Source organism: Apium graveolens, chromosome 10 (genome assembly GCF_009905375.1).
Source record: "Apium graveolens cultivar Ventura chromosome 10, ASM990537v1, whole genome shotgun sequence".
Lineage (NCBI taxonomy): Eukaryota > Viridiplantae > Streptophyta > Magnoliopsida > Apiales > Apiaceae > Apium > Apium graveolens.
Genome location: NC_133656.1, coordinates 225,663,316 through 225,681,460, shown reverse-complemented (window position 1 = coordinate 225,681,460; position 18,145 = coordinate 225,663,316). Strand labels below are relative to the sequence as shown.

Here is an 18,145-nt window from a genome sequence, read left to right as displayed (position 1 = left end):
TTAATTAATCATATTTATTCTACATCATGAGGGATACTTCTCAGCATATCGCGACTATCCGGATAATATGAATTCACTGCTTAGAATATCAAGAACCTATTCAGTGAATAGTTACCGTACAATAAACTCCTTCTACCCTACAATGTCCTGATTAAATACAAGACATGGATCTCGTGTCAAGCCTTTCTAATTTAATCACTTGCTTACCATTTACTATGTTTAGTTCTATGCAAATTAGAAACTCCTTTCTAATTTCATTTACTATGGCCAGAGATTCCTGAACTAGCATAAGTGGATCAGCCTTGAACATTCTCTTCCTTCACTGGAAGGGGTAGATCCTTTATTGATCATACACTATCTTCGTGTACAAATTCCTATACCCAGTAGAGCCCTAATAATTGTCCCTGGAGACTAAGAACTAAACCAAAGCATAGTTCAGTGTACACAAGATGACTATGATGACCTCAAGTCTAAGGATACTTGTACAACTATCACTATGTGAACAACTGCTGACACGTGAGTGAACTTCATCAGTTGTTTAGCTGTGCGAGTCATGTTCAGTGAACTTATTCTATAATAAGCACCTACATACTAGCTATAGTGTCACCACACAAATATCTATGAGAACAGACATCCTTCAAAATGAAGCAAGCATAGTATGTACCGATCTTTGTGGATTATTAATTACCAGTTAGTAATCCTATGACCAGGAACTATTTAAGTTTAGAGTTATCATCTTTTAGGTCTCACTATTATGATCTCATCATAATCCATAAAAGATTTACTCTAAACTATGGTATATTTTATTTAAACACTTAAATAGATAGAGCCCGTAATAAAAACAAAACAAGTCTTTTATTAATATCAATGAAATCAAAACAGATTACATAAAAGTTATTCCTAAATCCTAATACATGATTGGACTTAGGACATATTCCTTTCAATCTCCCACTTGTACTAAAGCCAATCACTCTGGTATCTAATACCCATCTAGTCTTTATGACGATCAAAGTGACTTTCATAAAGTAGCTTTGTGAGTGGGTCTGCTATGTTGTTATGTGTGTCAACTCTATTTCAATACAACACAAGAAATGTTATCGCGCTCCCACTAACCCTTTTGTAGACACATGGTTCATCTACGTTTTTTATAAAACCAAACTCTTTGATTGTCTCATCAAAATGGATGTTCCATCTACGAGAAGCTTGCTTTAAACCACATATGGTTGCAGCGTACACACTAGGTTTTCATTTCTTTTGGAAAGAAAACCATCTGGCCATTTGCCAGATCTCATAGTCGTAGTAAGCAGCAATCGCAAGCAAAATCCGAACTGATTTTAACAGGGCTACAGGTAAAAGTTTCATCAAAGTCAATCCATTGGCTTTGTTTGAATCCTTTTGCCACAAGGCTGGCCTTATAGGTCTCCACATGGCCATATGCTATAATCTATCTTTTGTATACCGTATAGATAGATTCAATTCCGGATTTCATGGCACTATGCCATTTCTCTGAGTCAACACTACTCATAGCCTCATTATAGGTCACAGGGTCGTCATCATCAATGATCGACAACTCATTGTCATTCTCAATGACAAGGCCATATTACCTCTCAGGTTGGCGAGACACTCTCCCTGACCTATGAATGGGCTGTTCCACAGATGTTGTTCAGTCAGAACAGGTGTTTCCACTTGATCCGTAGTAGTTTGTGCTTCTTGAACTTCATCAAGTTCAATTTTGCTCCCACTGTTTCCTTCAAGGATAAACTCCATTTCCAAGAAGGTAGCATGTCTGGAGACAAACACCCAATGATCGGTGTAAAAGTAATACCCTAAAGTCTCTTTAGGATATCCCACAAAACTACATTTTACGGATCGATATTTCAGCTTATCTGGGTCAACTTACTTGACATAAGCTGGACATCCCCAAATCTTAACGTGTTTAAGACTCGGTTTCCTTTCTTTTCATATCTCATATGGAGTTTGAGGAACAGATTTGGAAGGCACCTTATTCAGTAAATATGCTGAGGTTTCCAATGCGTAACCCCATAGGAATACTGGAAGATTTGCATAGCTCATCATGGACCGAACTATGTCTAACAAAGTTCGATTTCTCCTTTCAGATACCAATCTGGAGGCGTCTACTGGGAGACTATACCATTTACTTTGAGATAATCCAGAAACTCTCCATTCAAGTATTCACCACCTCGATCTAATCGAAGAATTATAATACTATGTTTGGTTTGTTTCTCCACTTCATACTTATACTCTTTGAACTTTTCAAAGGCTTCAGACTTGTGTTTCATCAAACAAATATCCGAATCTAGATCTATTATCCATGAAAGTAATGAAGTATGAAAATCCACCCATGGCTTGCGTAGACATTGGTCCACATACATCTGTGTGTACCATTCCTAGGAAATTTGCAGCCCTCTCTCCATGTCTACTAAATGGAGACTGCAGTGCCATAATGAAGTGAGATTTTCATCATCCCTTTCTTTTATTAGTTTGTTCAATCTGAAGTAAATTATGTCACATTTATACAGACCATTATTTAAAGTACCACGTCCATAAAGAATATTATCTCTAAGAATAGAACATTCATTATTCTCAATAATAAATGAAAATCCAGCCAAGTCTAACATGGGAATAATATTCCTCACAATCGAGGGAACAAAATAACAATTATTTAAAAAACAATAGTCTTGCCCGTAGGCATATGTAAATGAAATGATTCTACATCTTCAGCAGCAACTCTTGCTCCATTTCCCATCAGTAGAATCACCTCCTCTTCCTCAAGAGTCCTACTTCTCCTTACTCCCTGCAACAAATTGCAGATATGAGAACCACATGCGGTATCTAATACCCAAGTAGAAATTTGATTTAATGACATATTCACTTCTATCATGAACATACCTGAATCAGAAGCGATAGTCTCACTACCCTTCTTCTTCTTCAATTCTGCAAGGTATACCTTCTAGTTCCTCTTCCAGTGCCCCACCTTGTTATAGTGAAAGCAAATAACTTTGCTCTTGGGGTCTTCAGCTTTTGGTGGAACCGGCATTTTCTCACCTACTTTCTTCTTCTTGGAAGGGTTCCTCTTCCTTTTCTTAGGATTGGAACCTTCACCAATTAGAAGAACAAAACTCTTCTTAGGGGGAAAATTCGATTCCGCAGTCTTCAACATGTTGTGGAGTTCAGGCAGACTGACATCCAACTTATTCATGTGAAAGTTCACAACAAACTGCGAGAACGAACTCGGAAGCGATTGCAAGACCAAGTCTTGGCTCAGCTCCCCATCCATGGCAAAACCAAGTTGTCCAAGACGTTCAATCAAATTGATTATCTTAAGTACATGGTCATTCACAGATGATCCCTCAGACATCCTACAACCGAACAGCTCCTTCGATATCTCATATCGAGCTGTCCTCCCTGCCACATCATACAACTCTTGTAGATGCATGAGGATAGTGTGAGCATGCATATGCTCATGTTGCTTCTGTAGCTCAATGTTCATGGAAGCTAGCATGATGCATTGAGCAACATTTGCATCATCTACCCACTTACGATACACAACATGTTCATCATTATGTGCATCACTAGCAGGTTCAGTAGGCTTAGGTGAGTCAATCACGTATTCCAGCTTCTCAATCCTGAGAACAATTCTCAAGTTTTGAAGCCAGTCAGCATAATTAGGACCAGTCAACTTGTGAGCATCCAGTATGCTCCTGAGTGATAGTGCAGAAGACATAATATATATTGTAAATCTGTAAATGATAAACACATAACACACTTAGCAAATATTCGATTTCATTTTTAAAACACTATATGAATCGGGTCTTTATTCATAAGTGGCTCCCACTAGTTTATCTAATTTATTCAACCCCCTACGTGAAAAATTAAGCATTCATAATACTAGTGGGAATAGGGATCCTACATTCCATTACACAACCCCGGCTGTAGCACGAACCGCCATGTAATGTTCAATAGGCAGACAACTCTTGTCAATTACATCTTATGTTATTCCCTAATCAAACTTTAGCCTCTTGAATAATTGAGTCACGGCTGTGGCACGACAAACTCAATATTCTAAGTCAAGTCTAACCCAACATTCCGTACAATTGAATCAGTCTCCAACGGCCCACGGCTGTGGCACGTACCGACCTTTAGATTCTAATTCAATGTACACATCTCTATGTAATGAACAAATATTTCTTATTTCGAAATCAAAGCCCTCGGCTGTAGCACGAACCGACAATGATTCAAAAATAAGAACTACTTTTCTATCATGTTGGAAGGCTATGACCGACACAAGCCCGTTGTGTCATTGGCCAATTACTACTTGATATTATTTAATTTTAAAGGGATTATATTACGTTACAATCATAATCATATTATAAAGAGATTCTTCCTTTTAAATTAAATATTTCAAATCAATAATCAATAATCAGATGATTCCCAGATCGGGTGGAGCATTGTCAAGAGGCGTCACTTAATAACCCTTTCTTACAGATAGAAATCTGTTGTTGACAGAATCATCCTTTCTCTCATATCAAAAATTCATATTCAATTACGTGTTTCATAAACACAAGAATCTCATGATTGTATTCATAATATTATTATTAAGGTTATGAAACAATTTCACTATACTAGGTTGTCTCAAACGCCCTATGTTCATTTAAGTTCACCTAAATCTATCATCGCATGATAAACTAAACATATATCACATATATCAACATGAATAAACATCAAGGTAGGCATGTTACATCATCTAGCATATTGGTCTAAGCATTATACATCTCTATGTATCACATGAAGCATTTAAAAGCTATTAAAACAGTCAAAAACAGCTTTAAAACACTTCTGTTAGCTATAAACAGTTCGAAACAATTTCATAAAATATCATATAATATACCATTAGAAGCGTCTCGAAAAGACGAATCCAACGGCACCAAAAACACCCAATTCTGAGCTGGCACGCGCCCTCACGCGCCGAAACATGGTCCCCCACGCGCGGCCACGCGCACACGCGCTGTCAGGCGCGTGTCAGAACACCGCCCACGCGCCCCACGCGCTTCATGCGCCTACGACCCTACGTTGACGTCAGCATGACGTCATCTGATGACGTCAGCATGACGTCAGCAAGTTGACCAGCGCGTGTCTGCCACGCGCCGCGCGTGGTACACGGGCGCGTGTACCCCACGCGCGCACTGCAGACGCGCGGTCCTTCGCCCTTCTTGCGATTCGCCGCCGCCTGACATCTTTTCTTGAACGCCGTGCCTGTCTTTTTTTTTCTTTCTTTCCGTGCATCACACAAACAACAACAGACAAACAGCAGCAGATGCATAATATATATATACTTACAATTTATATATATTTATATGATTATTTAATTACGAATTTAATAGCAAGAACTTCAAAAATTCATAATAAAAAATCTATACATCATAAAAATATAAGACACTATATCATAATACCCAGACGATCATAATACCCAGACGATCTACAACACTTGTAGAACCCATATCAACATTCAAAATTATTCTGAAAAACGATTTCTCATCAGACATAATTAATCCATAATATAACTTGTAAAAATCATAATTAATTCATACAAGCACATAAAATTCTGAAATTTTTACCACAGATCTATATGCATACAACCTATGCTCTGATACCAATGTTGGATTTTAATCACAGCGGAGGCATGATAAAACACTTTTACACATATAAAATCCAAATAAAAGCATATAAATCGTGATTAAAACATATGAATCGATTACTAACATTTAATAGCGATCCAAAAACAACGATCGGAGATCCTTAGCAGCTGCTCCTCAAACGTGAAGCACTCCACCGGTATCCACCAAGAAAACGACGTTAAGGAGGAGGAGGAGGTGGAGAGAATTAAGTTTTCTAAAAACTTTTGGGTTCTGGTTCGGGTTAGAATAAAAATAGGGTTTATAATAGTATATTTATAGGCAAAATTTTCAGCTGAAATTTTCCCATAAAATATTATTATTATTAACCCATTTATTATTCTCATTAATAATTAAAACACCTTTTAATTATTAATCCTTTTTCTAAACACTTTAGAAATAATTCTCTCTCTTGATTTAATTTCCAAAAATTAAATTCTTAATTAATAATATTAAGAACTTTTATTAATTAATTTATAATAAATTAAATTTCATTTAATCAATTATTAAATTTGCCAATTAATTATTTATTTCATAAATAAATAATTATCAGCCATTATTAATTAATTCCTCCACCATTAAATCATTCTCTTTTAATGGTGTGACCCTATAGGTTCAATATTAAGCCGATAGTAGAAATAATTAATAATAAAACTATTTTATCATTATTTATATAAATTCTCTAATTTATTAAATATGATTAATGAATTAGTCATATTTATTCTACATCGTGAGGGATACTTCTCAGCATATCGCGACTATCCGGATAATATGAATTCACTGCTTAGAATACCAAGAACCTATTTAGTGAATAGTTACCGTACAATAAACTCCTTCTACCCTACAATGTCCTGATTAAATACAAGGCATGGATCTCGTGTCAAGCCTTTCTAATTTAATCACTTGCTTACCATTTACTATGCTTAGTTCTATGCAAATTAGAAACTCCTTTCTAATTTAATTTACTCTGGCCAGAGATTCCTGAACTAGCATAAGTGGATCAGCCTTGAACATTCTCTTCCTTCACTGGAAGGGGTAGATCCTTTATTGATCATACACTATATTCGTGTACAAATTTCTATACCCAGTAGAGCCCTAATAATTGTCCCTGGAGACTAAGAACTAAAACAAAGCATAGTTCAGTGTACACAAGATGACTATGATGACCTCAAGTCTAAGGATACTTGTACAACTATCACTATGTGAACAACTGCTGACACGTGAGTGAACTCCATCAGTTATTCAGCTGTGCGAGTCATGTTCAGTGAACTTATTCTATAATAAGCACCTACATACTAGCTATAGTGTCACCACACAAATATCTATGAGAACAGACATCCTTCAAAATGAAGCAAGTATAGTATGTACCGATCTTTGCGGATTATTAATTACCAGTTAGTAATCCTATGACCAGGAACTATTTAAGTTTAGAGTTATCATCTTTTATGTCTCACTATTATGATCTCATCATAATCCATAAAAGCTTTACTCTAAACTATGGTATATCTTATTTAAACACTTAAATAGATAGAGCCCGTAATAAAAACAAAACAAGTCTTTTATTAATATCAATGAAATCAAAACAAATTACATAAAAGTTATTCCTAAATCCTAATACATGATTGAACTTAGGACATATATTCCTTTCAGTTATATGTTTTATTTTTTAATTTAATCTTATAATATATAATTTTATGGATTTCAAAAGTTATGAAAATTTAAAATAAAGTATAAACTATAAAACTATATAGGGTGCATATCGTCAAAATATTAAAACCATGTGATGCATATCGTCATTATATAAACTTTTAAAAAAAATCCGACTTTACCCCTGACAATAATGGTTATTTTGGACAAAAATTATTAAAAGGGTGCAATATGAAGTGAAATTTAAAATCAATGGATGCATTCTGCCAAAATTAAAAGTTTAAGATCAAACCGAAAAAGTGAATATTTATAAGGGGTGCAAAGTGTCATTTACTCTATTATCTATCGAGTCATTGAATTTCAGTATTAACATTTTGTGGTTAATTTTTTTGAAGATAATCGATCATCTTTAATAGACTGTTTTAGAAATGACTAACGTGACCGATCATAGTTCAGTCGGTTCAAATTATATAATCGGTTTAGATTGGTTTAGCTCTTGACTTGAGACGGCCGGATTAGTCTTGGTTTAAGCTCTGTGTTTATAGATGTATGCAAAAAATTTAAATTACTATTTAGCAAAAAAAAAGAGGATTACTTACTTAAATGAAATGATTGCTTTTATTAAATTAGAAGATTATGTAATAACATGTAGCATTTTAGAATATGATAATTATTTGATTAATAAATACATTAAAGTTGCTAGAGTTTGAGACAAATAAAGTAGAGTTTATATTTCAAAACAAGAAGGATGCTTAACTAGGACTTGCAACGATACTAGAGTTTTTATTCCAGAAAAGAAAAAAGCATACATAACCTTATCCAACTAGAAGCGATACATGCAGAGCCACACAGAGGCAGATACAAAATGATAATCAGAATACAAATTTAAAATACACACACTGAGATCAAATTTTGGAGAGTTTCCCACACAAAATTATGAAAACTAGCTAGTAAGGCTCAATATACTCATCCTCAACGTGTGCACCGCAATCAACAATCACAACAGGTTTAACATTAATCTTCTCATATCTTTCATCCACAGCATTCTCTATGGCCTTCACTACATCCAGACCTTCCACAACTTTCCCAAACACAACGCTCCTTCCATCAAACTGATCATTCTTTTTAAAATTAATCAAAAAGTCGGAATCACCGTACCACATTGACAAATCCCCAGGCCCAGTGTGCTTTCTCACGAAATTCTCCATGTTCATTCGTGGACCATAAATGGTCTCCGAGGTTAACTTTAAGGTGCGAACACGACATGCATATCCTTCCACGTAAATATGGTCCCAACCCTTGTAGTGCAATGGCTTACCATTCTTTCCCAACCCCTTCTCGCCAGTGCAAAATGCGCGAAAATTCTCAGCCGTCCTAGGAGTGGTGTCAGCATATAATTCTATGATCAGGCGACCTGCTTCTGCACCACCGATCGATATATCAAGAAATACCTTCGGGTTTTCCATCTTCGATTCGAATTTTATAAGAGGTATTACACGTACAAGTTGTTAGCAATCTTGTACGATAAAGACATTGTTATATATATATATATTGAATATATAACTACTTCACAAAACATTGTTAATTCTTAAATCACATAAGCATATGAGAATTAACAATTAAATTAGGAGAAGGGTTTGAGAAAACAAACAGAGATTGGATTTAATCTCGAGTCCAGAAAACTGTCTCCTTAAAGCAGTTTCGCCCCGCACCATCCGTGTTTAGCGACCTGCTTCCCAGGATAAAACGAGATACTAGTATAATCGATAGATCGAATATACTCTCAGCGAACTTGAACTGAGCCCGAGAACTATCACCGGAATATTGGAAAAATTTAAGACTAAAGAGACCGAGAATGAAAGAGATGACTCTTATTTCCTCGACTTAATAAAACTGGTGCCCTAAGACTCTATTTATAAAGAGAGGCTTGAAAGGACTTGTTTTTCTTTTCGATGTGGTACATGGTATTTATAAGAAAAACTAAGGAATAGGTTTGTGCTACTCTCGATGTGGTACAAAACCACTTTTCATATTAAAAGGTAAAACTTTGGAACATCAGTTCTCATTCACCTTTTACTCATTTTGAGCGTGTTAATATGCGTTGGAATCCCCTCGAAGAGAAGAATACGTTCCAATAAATACACACCACTAACACATAATATGTCTCACTCATATAGAGTCTCAAAATGATTGACAACTTAGTCTAAAATACTAAGTTTGTCCAACAATCCCCCACAAATGAGATTGATGGTCCAGTAGCACGCACCATATAGACAGACAGACGCGGAGCTTGACTTGGTGATAGTTCCGGCGGTCGGATATAGCATACGATAGGTAGAGAATGCTCCTTGAACCTTCGCTCGAATAAGTATATCGACTTTACTGGTAGACAGTATGACGCGATGTCCTTGAACTGTTCGACCGTTTGTGTAAACGATGACATACTCATCACTATAACTTTCCTGACTCATTCAGTTCTCATGATTATGTCCATTTTGGCCCTGGAACATCGTCCTGGTTCTGCAAGAGTTTCTAAAGAATTGTGCCTCGCAATTCTCCTTTGAAGCGGCCATACTTCTCTCTTACATAGGTGATCTTTATCTTATAGAGTAACCCGCGTTTACTTAACCGAATATTATGTATTCAAACTTGAAATCCCTGTATTCGTCAAAGATCATTAAAAGCATAAAGCTTAACCTCGTACCTTACGGGTCTCACTGTTTCATCATCATAGAAATAGGCCAGGGGTTACCCCCACAGTGATTTGGTCATCATGATTTAGTTGTCCCATTGAACCAAGTTCTTGGGATCTCCAGTCAGCAAGGTTGGGTGTCCACCATGACGCCGTTAAGCAATAGGCAAGGCCCATTCCTCTCGATGATTTGACAACTATCTCTCGGTCTAACTAGATTCCCTTGGCTTAAACAGATTCGCTCAGTTTAACCATCTGGTTAGTGGATCCAAACATTATCATTTAACTTTACATAGTCAATCATGATAATTCTCGTTGAGAATAGTTGTTTAATGGTATTATGTCCTCATCATAGATGTGAGACATACCATTTCATACACAATAATGTGATCTCCCAATTTGCATATTGATTACACGATATATGCATATTGAAGACACATTTTCCTTGTCATTTAGGAATATCCTTACAAAGTGGCTACTCGGCCTTTTAACTGTATTTATTTTATGCACCAGACTCGTATTCCATCATGAATCGAGCTAAGTTTAGGATTTCCATGACACGACTGCTAAGTGTGAAATGTATTCTCGAATGACTTTTAAGTTCTTAAAGTCAAATATCTAATTTACATACTATATTCACATAGTACAATTAGATATCTTTCGTATTGAAGTCCAAGCTTACGAGCACATATCATACACCTTAAATCTCATTGCAATCACTTCCAAGTGACCAATTTCCATTGTACTCGTGCATCTACCCAGTTTACCAACTGTGTAGCCTATGTCTAATTTTGTACAATTTTAAAAAGTACAACAGACTTGCAATCCTTCTTGAGAGATCCTTGTTCATCTACGCTTGGATATATATAAATCCATTCCAGCTATGACAACTTTAGCTTCGTTGACCTCTTCAAAATTCACATCACCAACATGTGACATGTATCATCTAAAACTTTTAAAGTCACGAAGATTGTAATCTTCAAATCAAAACTTTTCAATCTCATCAAGATTTTCAGAGATGATCCTCTTGTCATTACTTCTCGTAATGATCAGATCACTCACATGCAATCAATTATGACTTGCATATCATGTGTAAATAACACATGCACACTTGTCAATTCTCTGATTTTGAATCAGTTTGACATCTCATATTGACATATTTCATATTTGTGAAATAACTTTACTAGTTATTACTTAAGGCTTCACTTGTTATTGATATTACCAGATTTTAGCGTCCCAAAAACCAGCAATTTCAGTTTGCATCATTACCGAGTTTAAGCGTCCTTAAACTGGCAATCATTATTCACATAGCAACCAATATTGAGCGTCCTCAAAATGGCAACCATGTCATTTATTTGAAGCCATTGCTTATCATAGCAATATCAAATTTAATATGCCATTATTTCGTGTCAATGTTGTTTCACTCAACATGATCACCGAAAATACAGATTTTCTACTCTTGTTTTATCTAGAGCAACCCTCGGGTTCACGTAAATAGATATTTCTCCAAATATCTATTTAGAAAGACCATCTCAATGTTCATTGATGTACTTTTAAATTTCACAATACGATAATTTTAGTATCATCTTAATGAACCTTATTCTCAAAACTCGAGAATATTTCATAAATTATATAAGGTCATCACTTTCGACTGTAATATTTTTGTATCAGTCTGACCTTATACTTCCTTCAGACCCAGATATATTTTCCCAATTTAAAAATTCATTTGGGTCCTAATGCTTCTATCTCGTAAGAAGATCTATATATTTTTTTAAACAAGATTCTGTCAAACAGAACCACTCTCTCTATTTCTTAACATCCTTTCCCCCACAAAGGACATAGAGAGAACATGCACAATCCATTTTCTAGTACACGTGCTAGAAAATCTTGATTTATTGACTCTCAGTAATAGTCAAATTTTCTCTTGATATATTCACTTATCAAGAAATTATAAATGAAGCGCATTGCTTCTATTAAATTTACGAGTTCACCTTCAAGCAAATTATCAAGACATTCGGGACTAGCAATTATCCAAGTCTTTTGCTCTCTGCAGGTTCATCCTCACATTCATCCAATAACTCGTAAGTTCATTTAGATGACTTTTAATTACAGATCTACTAGGATCTACTAGCTTATCGCATAAGCATTCCTAAACTCTGTAATAGTATTCTTACGAATCTCAAAAATTAGATTCATATATCGGATATTATTAGACTCAACCATTGTCTATGTATCCATCCAAAATATCTCAATTGATTTTGGATCTCATGCTACCAACAGAGGTATTGGTATCAAGTTTCGAGATACCCCCACATTTCAATTATTTTCAAGAATGTTTCATTACATTCCACTATTCATAGAAAATTCAATAATTTTCTATTTTAGATACCCCCACAATTTTAATATTTTACAGAATGTCAGAAAATATTCCAAAACTAATAGGAAATTTAATTATTTCCTTCTGTGGTATCATGTTTAAGGAACGATTAGCCCTTCGTAACTAATATCCTCAAATTCAGTGATAGTCTGAGCTGATCACAATCGTTTTGCATCTTTTTCAGAGCGCAACTCAAGTCTGCATCTACTCCATTTATATAATGCGAGTAAGGTGCAACGACCTCATGAATATTCACGTTGCAAACAGAATTTGCCCGGTGATTATTCATCATCAAACTTATTCACAGCCATCTTAATTATCTGTATTAAGTTGGATTTACCCTTGAGTTTATAGAGCACACATCTCTCTATTTAGCTTCAATATTGACTCGACTACGAGTACGAGTGACAAATGTTTTACTATCAAACTAGACAGTAAACACGTATCGTGTCACTACCTCTCATCTGAGCAGGTTTTACGTTATTCATTAAAACCTATAAGATTTTAATATCATGTTAAAAGAACTTCCCGTAGTTCTTATCATTAAAAATTCAATTACCGAATTTCTCGAAAATATTTACATGGTTCACACGAACCTACATTTATGGCTCACCTACTGGTACAACCAGAAAAGGCCCAAGGAAGAACATAAATCTTCAATAAACCCACATTCAGTGATCCTTGATCAACTGATGCGTTAGGGTTAACAACTTTTCGGATTCTCTCCGAAGTTCAGCATAAATACTGATATCAATATTCGCCGTATTAAGTATCACATGGATCACTATAATAGGCTCGTGTGTCACTGCCGCAGCAGACCGACACCAACACGTGAAATTACTATTTAACTGGAGGAAAAATCCAACCAGAAAAATATAATTTATGTGCCGACCCATAACCTGTACTCCAGGCCCATTAGGTTTTTTTAATGTGGAGAATCCTGAGCAATTGTAAATCTGGTTCACTTCAGCTGCCCACCTCGTCACATTATTTAACAACAAACATGTTACTGCATTCTATCCAGTATTACAAGTTTGTGATATAACTCCATTATTAAAGATTAAACAATAATAATTGATGCCTTATCATCACTCAACAATGATTAAAAAATTAATCACCAAATAATCAAGTTCCATCATGAAGGGTCACATTTATGTAGCCATATCATTTAATTGCATAGCAATATCATGTTATGAACTTGCAAACATGCATGTAAACTATAGCATATATGATTCTTGTATCAGTGTACTAATAATTCCAAAATCAATTCAGAATTAAGAAATCAATCACCATGTTAACAAAACATAATAAGCTATCCATTAATAGCAAAAACATGGACGAATTATAAATTTGGGTTTAATCTACCAATTTATAATGATCAACCCGAAAGAGATGTCACCAAATATGTCCACTTGAATATAAGTTGATCATAAATCAATAACCATTAAAGCATCAATAGCCTTATAAGAAACCAATTATCCAACAACTTTGTGCTTACTTTTGCCTCGTACCTGTTATGCTTAAACAAAGCACCACTTAAAATCAAATTTATATTAATTTCAAGCACATGGCAACAAGTGATCAAAGAAATTAACGCACTAAATTTAATTTAATTAATGAGGCAAATAATGGCCACTCATATACCCATAAATAAATCCAATTTAAACAATCAAATTGACTTTTGCGTCTACTCACAAGAAAGTATGAAAATTGAAGAAAACTGCTTTAAGATTGTTAGCAATCTTGTACGATAAAGACATTGATATATATATATATATATTGAATATATAACTACTTCACAAAACATTGTTAATTCTTAAATCACATAAGCATATGAGAATTAACAATTAAATTAGGAGAAGGGTTTGAGAAAACAAACAGAGATTGGATTTAATCTCGAGTCCAGAAAACTGTCTCCTTAAAGCAGTTTCGCCCCGCACCATCCGTGTTTAGCGACCTGCTTCCCAGGATAAAACGAGATACTAGTATAATCGATAGATCGAATATACTCTCAGCGAACTTGAACTGAGCCCGAGAACTATCACCGGAATATTGGAAAAATTTAAGACTAAAGAGACCGAGAATGAAAGAGATGACTCTTATTTCCTCGACTTAATAAAACTGGTGCCCTAAGACTCTATTTATAAAGAGAGGCTTGAAAGGACTTGTTTTTCTTTTCGATGTGGTACATGGTATTTATAAGAAAAACTAAGGAATAGGTTTGTGCTACTCTCGATGTGGTACAAAACCACTTTTCATATTAAAAGGTAAAACTTTGGAACATCAGTTCTCATTCACCTTTTACTCATTTTGAGCGTGTTAATATGCGTTAGAATCCTCTCGAAGAGAAGAATACGTTCCAATAAATACACACCACTAACACATAATGTGTCTCACTCATATAGAGTCTCAAAATGATTGACAACTTAGTCTAAAATACTAAGTTTGTCCAACACAAGTAAGATGATATATTGATTGCAAAGAGCTGTAGATTTGTGAATATACATAACTGCATGTCGATATATATAGGCGTTCCCATTGCTTTTAGATACTACACGAGTACAAATAAATGTTAGCTTAGGTAGAGAGTGGAAGTTAAATGGCTGACGCGTTTTGTTTGGTAGACTACGTGTGCACAGATTTTTTTATTTTTTATTTAGTTTACTATTCAATCTATTGTATTCAAAGTCGACTATGTTCTTGTACTATTTCTTTATTTCACATAATATATAGGCCGTACGTAGAAAACTAATTGGCATACACAAATTTTGCATACCTTCTTAAAGATTATCACCTCAATCAGTCCCTTATTTTTGAAATTTTACCCATGTTTTCTTAAAATGTTTAAGTTATTTCTTGACGGCACTCAAGTGTAATATTTTTTTTACAAGGAAAATCGAACTTGCACATGCGGCAGCATAAATAAAAAACATTCGACATTAAAATTATTAAAATAAAATAAACAATCAACATCAAAATAATTAAAAAAGGAGGTTGGATATGTCTTCTTCATCGTCAACAATCGACGTCATGCAGCTGCAGTCATTGTCAACAATGTAAATATCCTTGAAAGAAAAAACGGGCAATTTCTGGCGACCTATATTTCCTTCCACATATTTTCTATCAATGTTCAGAAACAGGACCCACTTGGCCCCATTCACAGAATAGTTTCAAGGGGCATTAGTCAAGGATACACAGGCATCTTTTATAATTTATGCATTAATAGAAATATCATACAGTATGAACAAGAAAATATGTATCGCTCCTAAATCAATCACTGTTACGGATATTTGGAGAAGTATTGGAATTGGACATCAAGGCACTCCCCTGAACTGGTCTTTGAGTGTTTTGGCAAACTTGGAGTACCGCGATACTCTTTCCTTCATTGGCTGACAAATAGGGGTGTACACAACCCGACCAACCGATCCGAACCGATCTTATTTCGGCCGATTCAAACTGATATTTTTCAATCCGATACATATTTGGGTTGAAAAAATGTCAATCTGATTTAATTGGGTTGGATATGAGTTTCGATATTTTTAAACCGATCCAATCCAACTCGATTAAAAATATACTTACACGTTAATTTATTAATTTTATAAGTGTGAATATGTTCGGGCCTAATAGATAAGCTATTTATCTGTAGCTTATAATATCAATCCTCAATATTTAAAAAATATGTCATTGTTTTCGTTTATTGAGTTCAATGTTTAAAGAATATTTAAAGGCTAATTATTTTATTATCACTCTTTTTTGGATATTTAAGCCATATCTGACATGGATTATTGTAATATTTTATTAAATTATTTTCAAGTATTTTAGACTTTGAGACTTTCTGCTTTATTTTATAATTATTAATATTAGTTTTGAATATTTACTAAACCGATCAAACCGATCCAAAATGAAGTATTATAAATTGGGTTGGGTTACAAATTTAAATGGTTCGGTTTGTGTTGAAATTTTGAAAACCCGAATTAATGGGGTTGGGTTGATAAATTCTCTCAACCCGCCCAACCCGATCCGTATACACCCCGCTGACAATAAATTTACGGTAACGGTACAATACTTCTTGTTACTTCTGCGTCAAGGGAATCGAATCCATTTAACATCTCTTCTTGGAGTGTCCTTGTACAGCATGAACAAACCTACTGGGACAAAATTAATACAAAGATCTGTTGCAATTGGCAATTGCCTCCAATTGTGACCTACACAATCAGTCGAAAAAAGTCACAAAATTATCGCATGTAACACCTCAGTCTTACATCGATAATATTTTAGACTTATTTTATGAGGCAAAGTATTACTCCTGTATATACCAACTAATCATAATCTTTTGAGGTTTTGTAATGGGTTTTGGATCAATAGATTTCGTCTTATTTCGCGCTCGGAACTGGAATACCACAATATTATGTCTCTCTTTCTAAACAAAATATTAAGAAAAGTAAAATTTCATGAAACTTTGCGAGAGGCACTTGAAAGAATTCTATAACAATTTTGCATGACAAATTCCGTTACAAGATTTAACTTTGGACATAATCTCACAAAGTTTAGTCACTCTCACTCGCAATATGCGGGACAAAAACATTTTGAGACAAAAATTAGAACGGGGTTTACACCTCTCCCGACCGTCAGAAATTTTTAATACAACATTTGAAAGCTATATTTGATTCACAATACAATTCAAACTATATATAAATCAATAATAAATTGAAATCCAACTCAACATTAAATATTGACTAAACATATCTATATAAAAGAGATATTAGCCAAAAATGTAACGAACTTGTCATTTTTTGCAAAATAACTTATTTAACTATTTTGTTCACTTAATAAACCAACAAACTATTATTTATTGAACCTATCACATGTGTTTATCAACAATGTGCTTATTAGTCGCACCACACCACTTATCATCTAGCAATCACTTATCATAACAGAAAGATGTACAACTATATATAGGCTATTGCGTGAACCCGTATGGTTTACCCAGTGCGCACCCGAAGGGTAGCGACTGCGGGTTACCTACGATAAAAAAAACTATATATAGGCATGAACATTTCAGATCTGTAACTAACTTTCTCTCTATAACATTTACTCTTTCTTTTCTATCTGTAACAAACAATCTTCTTCTACAATATGTAAAACCTGAACAATACCTTTCCATTGATTTTGTATGATCTGTTGCAATGGATGTGGTGTTAATATCAATCTTTAGATGGTATCAGAGCTATCTTCCGCATCTGCATTAATTTTTCTACGAGTTTTTATCGATTTTCATCATCGATTTGTGAGTAATTCATCCTTTTCTGCGATTAAATGCTTAAGTTTCAATGATGTTTTGATAATTAGCCTGATGATTGTTATAATCGTTGAATCTGATCTGTTTTACGAATAGTTTTCTTGAAAATCAATCCTTATCGCCATTAAACCTTGTTGTTCAAGCTCTATAGCTTTTCGAGATATATCTGCTTCGTTAAATCTGTTGAGATTACTCAGTTGAATGTTTCGCCGTTATTCATATGCTAATGCTGTGTTAATAATATGAGCACTTCTCAAAACACTCGATCCAATTCAGTTCCATCTATCGATAATACTCAGAATGATACACAAACTCAATCACAATCCATTGATAATAATTCTCATCCTCTATATCTTCATAATAACGATCAACCTGGTATGATTCTCATTTCCAAAAAGTTAATTGGATCTGAAAATTACGCATCCTGAAAGCGTTCT

General features: G+C 34.6%; 1 protein-coding gene across 1 annotated transcript; it reads right to left on the bottom strand.

Moving 5' to 3' along the window:
* Nucleotides 1-8,097: 8,097 nt before the first annotated feature.
* Nucleotides 8,098-8,841, bottom strand: LOC141693916 (peptidyl-prolyl cis-trans isomerase-like). Its single transcript, XM_074499103.1, has one exon. It carries the CDS (start codon nucleotides 8,804-8,806, stop codon nucleotides 8,288-8,290), a length of 519 nt encoding a protein of 172 aa, XP_074355204.1. The 5' UTR covers nucleotides 8,807-8,841; the 3' UTR covers nucleotides 8,098-8,287.
* Nucleotides 8,842-18,145: the final 9,304 nt, after the last annotated feature.